A 10,787-nucleotide genomic window follows, 5' to 3' on the forward strand; every position below is an offset into this window, starting at 1 on the left:
TGTCCCTCCCTGCACCAAAAGCCAGTTAATAGACCCACCCCTTCTCCCCCCACCCCCACCAGCTAGACCCCCTAAGCCAGGGGGGTCTTGTTTCCAGGGCATGCTTGCGTCCATTCAGCACATTTCATGTTAGCTGCCATTTGCCTGCGACCCTCACTGGACTGTGAGTTCCATGAGGACAGATCCAGATCTTCCTCTTTTTTGAATCTCTCCCCAGCTCAGCCTTAGTACCCTCCCTGGCATGTAGTAGGCCCTTAGTAAAAACTACTGAAGGAAGCCAAATCCTGGCCTGCCCCAAGCTCCCAGGCAGATAGCCTGAGAGACTCAGACCCCTGTCCCTCCCTGCACCAAAAGCCAGTTAATAGAAGATTTTAATGGAAGCTGTCTATGACTTTGTATCTCTTCTTCTTTTTCTTCTTCTTCTTCTTTTTTTCCCCCTACCTTTGATACATTCCAGAAAACTGATTTCACAGCTAAGCTGGATTTTCTTGCCTGGCATCTCATATTGATTTTCCCCTGCAGGGCTAGAAACTACATTCCACAGGCCTATGTGTGAGACAAGCCAGGTTTTTCTACAGATTTGCAAAGCCACAGTCGAGAGGCCTCAGTCTCCACTGAGGCTCCGCCACAGTTCATTGATCCCAAACAGGTCCCTCTCCTTCCCTCCACCACACCCAACGTTCCTCACCTGTGATATAACAGGAGTTTAACTTTTGGGCTTTTTCTTCCAATGCAAACTGACATAGACGATTGAACTGTGGAACAGATAGAAGGTCACCGTGAGGAAGCAGGGGTAGGAGGAAAAGGGCAGGACCCCTGCTTGCCCCTCACACCCCAGAGGTCCCCTGTGGCTCCCCTGAGCTCAGTTAGAAGGTCACATATGGCCTTTCTCTTTCTTTTTTTGTTTTGTTTTGTTTTAATTATTTTTTGAGAGAAAGAGAAAGAGAGAGAATAAGCGGGGGAGGGGCAGTGAGAAAGAGGGACTGAGGATCCCAAGCAGGCTCTGTGCTGACATCAGAGAGCCTGATGTGGGGCTCAAACTCACAAACCATGAGATCATGACCTGAGTTGAAGTCGGATGCTTAACTGACAGCCATCCAGGTGCCCCTGGCCTTTGTCTTTCTTAAATTTTTGTTTTCTAAAAGGTTCAAATAATGCCAGGAGTAACCATTGTCATTTGGTGGGGGACTTAACTAGCCCTCTCTGTGCATTGACTTATGTAAATTATATGCACTCATAGGAACAGCTTGTTTGGCTTGCTTGCTGTCTTTTATACAAATGGGATCATACCATATACATTTTTCTGCAGCTTGCTTTTTTCCTTGGGAATAAGTCTTAGAATTCTCTCTGCATCAGCACAAACAGTTGAATGTCATTCTTGATAACTGCCGCCTGGCGTTCTGTAATAAAGATGTGACACATCATTTGGCCATTTTCACTTGTGATGGACACTAGTTGTTTTCTATTTTTCGCTGTTACAAACAACACTGAAAAGAAAATTCCGGATCAGACCTCTTAATGCTCAGGGCCAGCGTTTCCCTCGGGTGGGTGCCTCAAAGAGGAATTTCCTGGCCAAAGGGCGGGCACATTTTACATTGCAACAACTGTTTTGGAATGCCTCCCAAAGTGGCTGGACCTGGTCACGTGGGCACTCCCAGCGGTGAGTCCCACCTTCCCACACCCCTGCCAGTGTTTGATACCACTTGTCACAGTTTGTGCCAGCCTGAGCCCGTGGTGCTTTGGACCCTGGCACTTGCAGCCTTCAAAGCCTCATGGTTTTCTGCGCTGTCCCCTCGCAACTCCAGGAAGGAGGAGAACACGCGGAGCCTGCTGAACGACAAGCGGGAGGTGGTGGCACAGCGGCAGCGCTACGAGCAGTACAGCGTGGTGGTGGAGGAGGTAGGTGGCCCCAGGCCGTTGGGCCTTCGCCAGGTGGGGGAGAATCGGCCAGCCCTGGGCCCCTCGGCCCCACGCTTCTGCTGTTGCAGGTGCCGCTGCAGCCAGGTGAGGGCCTGCCCTATCGCGGGGATGACTATGAGGACGAGTACGATGACACGTACGATGGCAACCAGGTGGGCGCCAACGATGCTGACTCGGATGATGAGCTCATCAGCCGCAGGTGAGGCCGCAGGGCAGCTAGAGGGTGGAATCCCAGGGGCACAGCGATTCTCCCAAAGCCGCTTGTGTACACAGCTGGGGAGACCAAGGCCCTGATTACGTGAGCAAGTCAGTGGTAGAGCCAGGGCCCAAACCGAGGCCTCTTGACTCCTGGTCCAGTGCTCCCTCCACCCCCCCGCCACTCCCTTGGCCATTTGGCCCAACCCATCCTGAGTGGGGCAGCATTAATTTGGTTTCAGGCAGTCATTTTACATTGTTCTTTTTAACTGCAGAAAACTCTCCCCAATAGAACCTTACAGAGATTTCCCAATGCAGATAAAAGCAGAGCTGCCCCAGCTCTGGCTAAGCCCCCATATCAGACTCTGGTACCCTCAGAGGGTCCGGGGACTGGAACAAAGCTGGCTTGAAAAGCACTTTGGTTTTTTTCCAGCTGCCTGAGCCCATCCCCATCCTGACAGCCCCCTCTCACCCAGCCTGATTCCCTCCTCCCTGAGGCTCCCTCTCCAGGTTTAATCTAGTCTTTGATCGCACTTTCTCTCTAAACCCTCAGGCCCTTCACCATCCCTCAGGTGCTGAGAACCAAAGTGCCTGGAGAAGGGCAGGAAGAGGACGAAGACGAGGAGGAGGAGGAGGCTGAGGACGAGGCTCCCAAGGTACCTCAGTGGCAGGTGGCAGATGAAGGGGAGGGTGTCGTTCTGAAGGGCAGATTGGGAGCACCGTGCCCCTGCTTGCCTGCAGCTGGCTTCCAGGCAGCCCCAGCATCCCTGCCCAGGAGAAGAGGGGCTCCTTCAAGCCTGAGATGCCCACTTGGAGAGTTGCTGGCTTAGAACTCCCCTCCACTACTCAGTGGAGGCTCAGGGGCCAAGCCTTTGAGCTGCTGGGTTCATGAGGCCCAGGAGCCTGGGGGCCGAGAGAGGGGCAGGCAGTTCTTGGCCACCATGCTCAGGATGCCAGTTCTTAAACTCACAGAGGTGTTAGAGCCCAAGGGCCCTTGGGGTCATCTGGGCTGGTGGGTTTGCAAATTGTATTTTTTAGCAGCTGAACTTTTTCTTCAAATGAAATCTTAACTAGAACCTCAACATATAAAACAGATAAGGGCCGGATTGCTCAGCTTGAGCCCGAGTGGCACCCTGGGACCCCCTGTATCCCCTCATGCCCTCCCACCAGGGTGACAAATTCAGATGTGTCCAGGCCAGGCTACCAGCATAAACGAGTAGCGGGTCCTGATGGAGACTGTGACTAGTGGAACAGAAGTACACATACCCTCTGCCCAAGGGGCTCCTCAGCATAAATGTAGGCCTAGGGCTTCCAGGGCTTTCCCTTCTTCCCAGGCAAGAGTTCAGCCTGGATTTTTATGTAAAATCTTCCAGTTTTCAAATGTTATCAGTTGTACGTGTGTGTGTGTGTGTGTGTGTGTGTGTGTGTGTGTGTTAACAGTACAGGCCACCAAGAGCTATCTGTGGTCCTTAGGCCACAGTTTTTCCTGCTGCTAGTCTGGGCTCCTTTGCTTGTTGACCCCTCCCCCTCCAATAAAATAGTCTTTGAGAGAAGGTACTCCCTTGGGGCTCCTGGGTGGCTCAGTCGGTTAAGCATCCAACTCTTGATCTCAGCTTAGGTCATGATCTCACAGTTTGAGAGTTCAAGCACCACATCAGGCTCTGTGCTGATGGCACAGAGTCTGCTTGGGATTCTTTCTCTTCCCCCCACCTTCTGTCTCTTGCTCTCCCCCCAATACATAAATGAAAACTTTAAAAAAAAAGAGTGGGTACTCCCATAGCACGTTGGTGGTGGTGCTAGAGTGAGGACGAGTCAGGTCCCAGGGGCAGCTTTCTTGGCTTTCAAGACCCTATGTGGCCTCTCATGGTGGCCATCTTGGCCTGACCCCCATTTGTCATCCATGCTCCAACTACGGTCCACTCGCCCCATCATGCCTATGCAGGAAGCCTCAGTCCCTTTAGCTGCCTCCCCATCACAAAAGAGGTGGGAGGGACGGAGGAGAGAGGCTTCAAATGGAAACCTTGGACCAAGCAAGGGCATCTCCTTCTAGGGCATCACCCTGCCATAGCCTGGCGTTCCCCCACTCCTAGCATGGAGACATCAACAAGATCCAGTCAGGCACAGCCTCACCACAGCTTTGGGAAATAGAGAGGCTCATGACTCTAGATTTTTTTTCTCCCTTCCCCTCCACAGCCCGACCATTTTGTGCAGGACCCAGCGGTGCTGCGGGAGAAAGCAGAAGCCAGGCGCATGGCCTTCCTTGCCAGGAAGGGGTGAGCATTGTAAAGCGCTGTTTCTGGTGGGAGGGGACCCATCCGGGAAGGGCTCAGCCAACCACCTAGGAAGCCCACACGTAAACCCTGAGTGCTTTACATGTATTAATTTAACCCTCACAACAGCCCTATGAAGTAGCCACTGTTATCATTATCCTTACTTTACAGAGGAAGAAACAGGCCCATCCCCATCCCTAAGCCCTCCTCTCCTTATTGTGGGCTGTGGTCAACCCACAGCGGGTCCTTCCCTCAGCCAGGGACCCATCCAGAGGCAAGGCTCAGAGAAGAGAATTCACTAGACACAGGACCGGCCAAAATCCCCACAGCCCTGCCCTTGCTGGTCTCCATTTCTTCTCCCACTGGAAGCTGGGACATGGGTTTCCTGGCCCAAGCCGTGTGTCCTCTCCCAGAGACCTCGGAGAAAGGCAGTGAGCTCTTCCCATCTCCTGGGGTGGGTTGTTCTTCCCTCAGGTACCGGCACGACAGCTCCACGGCAGTGGCCGGCAGCCCCCGGGGCCACGGGCAGAACCGTGAGACAACCCAGGAACGCAGGAAGAAGGAAGCCAACAAGGCGACGCGAGCCAACCATAACCGGAGAACCATGGCTGACCGCAAAAGAAGCAAAGGCATGATTCCATCCTGAGGCCGCCATGGCAGGGCCAGCCGGGAGGCAGTGGCACCAGACCTGCTGGGCTGAGTTACCATAGCCTTGGGTCTCCTCACCAGTTGGCCTCCTGCCAGGGCCCCAAGTTCAACTCCACCCCTCAACAGCCTCAGCTTTGCAGCCCCTGAGAAGGCCGCCTCGTTGTCCACCAGCCAGCCGTGAGCGCCTTCTTGCAGAACACACAGTGCCTTATCCCACAGCGGAAGAACCCCTGGGGCAGGAAGAACCCCAGCAGGCAAAAGGGATGGGGACAGAGCCCTAAGGCAAGCCCCACAAACCTCGTGCAGCAAGACACCACTTCTCTTTTACCCCGGACGGCAGGAAACCTGTAAATTTAAAAAACAAAAACAAAAAAGGCCTGCAAATAAAATTTTTGACCCTTTCAAGCAATGATCCATGATATGCCCATGGCCCGCTCCCCCTGTATCCCATTCTTCAGTGACGGCCACCATCAGGAGAGCAAGAAAGCCGGATGATCACCTGCTCTTCTCATCAGCCTTTGGCGCTTGCGTCTCATTGTAACCCCTCCTGATGTTGCCCTGCTTTGCCGTGTGGTCCTGAGCACATCACTCCCTTGAGTATCCAGTCCCTGCTCGTGGAAGGGAGAGATAAAGGTGTGAGGTCCTGTGGTCCTTCAGTACCCTCTTGTTCAGTCCTTGCGACCTCCACCCAGGGAGGTAGGTACTATTTCCTAGTGTAGGTGAGGTATAGGTGAGGAAGGTGAGGCACTGAGAGCTGAAGCTGCCTGCCCAGGCAACAGCTAGGAAGTAGGAGAACAGGGATTAGACCCTCAGTCTGACCCCTGGTCTTTATAGGGTCCTAGACCCCCATAGGTGGTATCATCACCATCTCTTAGCTGACTCGAGGATGCCTTTCCAGTAACAGCCAAAACCTGAGCTTGGTACTTCCTGGTTGTGTGTACACTCCATCAAATCCTCCAAAATCAGGGGGTCAGAGACCAGAAGACACAAATGAGGATGTCACTGCCAAGCCCTGTTGAAGCACTTGGACCTAGTTCCTCAAAACCTCCTCCCGGTGTGTGTGGGGGGGTGGTGGGGGGGTGGGGGTGGGCAGGCAGTTGGTTCACAGTGTGGCAGCAGCTGGCAGGCATCCTGATTCCCGCCTCCCCCCACCCCCCCAGAACACTGCCAATCAACAGAGGATCAGCAGTGGGGTATTTGCTGGCCTGATCCTACCCAGCCTAGCCTGGAGTCCATCCATGGATCCAGGCCCCTGCCCAGCTGGACCTTGACAAATCACCGTAGATGCTTGTGCAATTTATTTGCACGTGGGTAGGATGAGTGTCTGGAGCAGCCAGGCAGACAAGCACTTGACGAATTGGTTTTGTTAGGTCAGCTGCACAAGTGAAAATCAATAGCAATTCCTCTGAGCCGCACCAGTTCTCCTGGTGCATTTGAGATGCAGAGCGGAGATGGGAGTGGTGTCTTCCCCTCGAGTTGCTGAATTAGGTGAGATCAGGCTGGGGGTCAGCCATTCTGACAGGCAGCAGGAAGACTCTGTTTCCTCCCAGAGGCATTTGCCAGGGACCATAGAGGCAAGAGTCATTTGTTTTCTCTCTCCCTGAGCTCCTCAGACCTAGCTCTTGTTCCTGGAGCAAGGTGAGGTGAGTCGGGGGAGCTCTGGGCTTTACCTACCTTACTTGTTACGGTTCACACAGCCCCTCTCACCTTCATTTTGTCATACGTAGCTCCTGACCGCTCGGAGCGGTGTTCAAGCCTCCTACTGGCATCTTGGTTTAAAGGATTTGAGAAGACAAACAATTTGTCAAATTTCCCAGAATGTACTGCTAGGTCAAACTGGATCTCCCTTGAAGAATTATGTTCTTTCTCATTTCAGATCTTGAGGGCACCCTTTCAGGGATGCTTTGCAAACACCTCACTCAGGATCATCCAGAACAGTGCTGGTCGGCACACCCCTTCACCTCTCAGGGCCTCAGTTTTCCCATCTGCAAAGTGGGTATATTGGTCCAGGTGAATGGTTTCCACCTGGTGCCAATTAAATCCTCTGAGGAGGCCCCAAGGTTTAAGATGAGCAATGGCACAAGTGTTACAAGTGAGGTGGGATGGGAGTCTGAACCCTGCTCACTTGATCACTGGGCCCCATCACCCCACTACTCCTAAGCAGGAATTTCTAAGTGCCTTCTCTACACCCTGTTAGAGAACATGACTATCACAGGCATTTCCTAGGAAGCTTGTACGACCTAGTGCCTCCAAGAGGACTTAGGACTTTGAGTGTCTTTGTTTCTAGCTCATGAGTGGCAATGATGGCAGACATGTTTGTTTGAACAGTGCTTCTGTGCCTCTGTGAGATAGGTAGGGCAGAGCCTGCCGTTGATAAGAAGGGACCCGGGAGCCCAGGGAGGGCAATGAACTTGTCCAAAGCCCATGGCAAGTTAGCAGCTGAGCCTGGATGCAGATCCTTTTTGAGTTCCAGGTGCAGTCTGGAAAAGGAAGTGATTGGCAAGAACCTGCCTGTCCCTGTCACACTGGGAGCTTGGGCTAAATAACACAGGGAAGGAAACAAACAAAACACAAAAGTAAACCCACCAAAAATGCAGGGGGGTGGTTATAGAGCCCCCTTCTTTAAAATGATGTCAATGAACTCTTAATAGCAATGTAAAAAACTAAATATTGACAAATAAGTTGTTTGAGTTTTTTTTGAAGAGAATAAATTGAATGGTAATGCATCATGATTGTGAAAATATTTTTTAAAAATTTGAATACAGACCAAGTCTGGAAAGGAATGTGCATAAATGAAAATGATGGTAAGACCATGATATTTGTAATGAGAATAAAAGCACTTACTGAGTACTTACCATGACTAGAGTATCTGCTGGGCACTTTCCTTATGTTACCTTGTTTGATTCTCACAAGGTAGGTACAGAGGAGAAAATCAAGGTCAGAGAGGGTAGGTGACCTGCCTAACGTCCCACATTTGGCAGGTGACCAAGGAGGGATTCAGTCCCAGGATTGTCTCCTAAAGCCCATGCTCTTAACCCCAAAACCACATGCCATTCCTTTCTTGCCCCCACATCCTTATCCTTTTTACTGCTGTTGCTACAAAGGAGAAAATAACAAGTCAAATAGCTGCAGAACCGGAGGATGGGAAGTCCCGTTTTGTCAGGCCAGGTTGATGGGACTCCACTAGTATGCACGCTCCACCATTGGACACTGTCAGATCTCAGATGTCCTGCTGCATTTTTTTCCACTTTTTGTTTTCAGATCCATGCATCCTTTCCTCTGTGTGTCCAGTCTGCCATTGAGCCCACTGAGTGATTCTTCATTTTTATGTCCAGTCCCTCTCCAGGGGAAGCAGAGAAAAGGCTGGGAGTGGAGCTCTCTCATCTAAGAGGAGAGCAGCAGAGCCCGAGGGGCACTGAGGCCAGGGAGGGGGCCAAGAGGCCAGGGCCAAACGCTCCAGGGTGGATAAGGAAGAAGGATGGGAGAGACCGAGGGAGCCCCAAAATTAGGACCATAGGCCAGAGCTCCCAGTATTTACTGCCTGCCCTCAGGGTTTGGGTCAGCCAGGTTGGGAGGACCACCGGAGGAGAGGATAAATGCATCCACTCGGCACATGTGGACCAAGATCTACTAGGTGCCAGGCACTGTGTCAGGCATGCGTGAGAAAGACTGGGTCCCCGCCCCCATGGAGTTCACAGTCCAAGGCAGGATCTGGGTATTAAGATGTTTTGGGAAAATGATGTAGTCACAGCTGTGCTAAGCCCTAAAAAATAAATGAAGAATATACCACACAGAGGGGCGCCTGGGTGGCTCAGTTGGTTGAGCGTCTGAGTTCGGGCTCAGGTCATGATATCATAGCCCGTGAGTTCAAGCACCATGATGCGCTCTGTGCGGACAGCTCAGAGCCTGGAGCCTGCTTTGGATTCTGTGTCTCCCTCTCTCTCTCTGCCCCTCCCCCACTCTGTCTGTCTCTGTCTGCCTCAAAATAAACAAACAAAAAAAGAATATATCACACAGATATCTCCCAATCATTTTTTCTGTTTACCTTTTTTTTTTTTTTAACTGTAGCTTTTCTCTAAGTTTTCCCAGCATCATAGACAAGAGTCTCAGTTTGGAGACTCACTAAAGTGAAACGTGAATGGAAAACAAAACAAATAAATGAAGAAATGAACAGGCAAGGAGAACAGAAAGAAGCCAAGAGCAACGAGACTTTCCAGAAGCAAAGGATAGTGGTCACAGTGTCAGGCAGCAGCTGGGAGGTCAAGCAGACTAAGTAGTGGGGCTCACTGGGCCACTGCCCCAGCTTGGCCAGGAAGTGATGGGGAGGCAGCCAGTGGGAAGAATGGAAGGCGAGGAAGAGAAGGCAGGAGAGTGGGCCCCTCTTCTAAGGAACTTGGCATCAGAGAGGAGGAAGAGGGAGCTCAGAGGTGAGGAGGGAATGTTGGAACCCCGACCGTGTTGATGGGAGGTGCCAGAGCTCTAGGGGACCCACTTGGGGGAAGGCTAGTCCCCAGATCAGACTGGTGTCCCTTGCTAGCTAGATCCCTGGATGCTGGGGCAGGAGGAAGGGGCCTTATGGCCAGAGGCTGCTTTTGCCAATCTGTAGCCTGAAGCAAGGTAATGCAGTCTAAAGGTTACTTTCTCCACCTATGCGTGTGTATGGGGGTGAAGGTGGTCTTAGAATCAAATTCACATCACACTGGAAATTCTCTCCCAACAATCAATAATCATCAAGAGAATTTTACACAGCTGGCAGACCCAGGAGGGCCTTAAAGGGCATTTTGTCCAGAATTTCTCAACCTAAACTCCCAACCCTCCCCGAATGTCAGACCCTGGGGTTTCAGGTTACCCCCACCACCACCCCACCTCCCCTGGGGGTGGGGAGGTTTGCTCTGCTTAAGGATTTGCTGGGCTTCCATGGTGCTCTCCCAGCCATGGAGGTTATATCAAGCTTTACTCTCCGTGGTCTGAATTACAAAAATAACAGGCACTTAATTCTAGTTTCCCAACTATGAAATTATGACATTGAATATGGTTTTTCTGACTGCCTGAGCCCACCCTCAGCACTCTGACTGGTCCCTTAAATCCCAAGGGGGTAATTACAGTTTTCTCCTCCTTAAAGTGGTTTTCACAGAAGAGCCTGGCCGAAAGGGGGCCCCCAGTGGGATGGAGGCCAACCATTCCCATCCATTTCGGAATTTTAATTTGCAGAGCTTACATGCAGGCTCCCACCCTGTCTCCCATGTTGTGGTCTGATCTACTTTGCGTTCTTTCACATGTACATCTGCGAGCTTCACGAGCCCACCCTTTTTATTGTTATTTTGTTCATAAAGGTGACCTGGGGTGATGAAGAGAGCACTGGACTAAAGGTCAGGAGGCTGGGGTCTAGGCCCTAGATTTCAGCAAGCTGTGTGACCTTAGGTCAGTCACTTGGCCTCTCTGGGCCTCAATTTCTTCTGATAAGAAATGGGGATGATCATTTACCCTCTCTTGCCTGATGGGCATGGATTATTGTGATGGTCAGATGACATCATGATGGTGGGTGGGGGCAAGGTGCACTCTCAACTTGGTGAATCTTATGAATCTTATTCAAATCAGCGAGAAGAAAACCAGCTGTCTACTCTGCATTTGGGGCAGTTCCCACTTCTCTCTTTTAATCACCCTGCCAGAAACTTCTTTGCACAAATCACCCATTTCCAGTGGACACATTTCCAAGAGTGGAATGCTGGGGTCCCAGGGCCAGGAAGAGATTTA

General features: G+C 51.5%; 1 protein-coding gene across 2 annotated transcripts in view; it reads left to right on the forward strand.

Moving 5' to 3' along the window:
- Window positions 1-7,893, forward strand: part of ASCC2 (activating signal cointegrator 1 complex subunit 2) — a 43,129-nt gene extending 35,236 nt beyond the window's left edge. For both annotated transcript variants that reach the window (XM_040463984.1, XM_040463985.1), the window contains 5 exons: window positions 1,806-1,899; window positions 1,989-2,119; window positions 2,669-2,771; window positions 4,309-4,388; window positions 4,860-7,893. In XM_040463984.1, the coding sequence (XP_040319918.1) occupies window positions 1,806-1,899; window positions 1,989-2,119; window positions 2,669-2,771; window positions 4,309-4,388; window positions 4,860-5,031 (580 nt within the window). In that variant the 3' untranslated portion in view covers window positions 5,032-7,893. The remainder of the gene's footprint in view (window positions 1-1,805; window positions 1,900-1,988; window positions 2,120-2,668; window positions 2,772-4,308; window positions 4,389-4,859) is intronic.
- Window positions 7,894-10,787: the final 2,894 nt, after the last annotated feature.

Source organism: Herpailurus yagouaroundi, unplaced genomic scaffold (genome assembly GCF_014898765.1).
Source record: "Herpailurus yagouaroundi ecotype Mexico unplaced genomic scaffold, PumYag 428, whole genome shotgun sequence".
Lineage (NCBI taxonomy): Eukaryota > Metazoa > Chordata > Mammalia > Carnivora > Felidae > Herpailurus > Herpailurus yagouaroundi.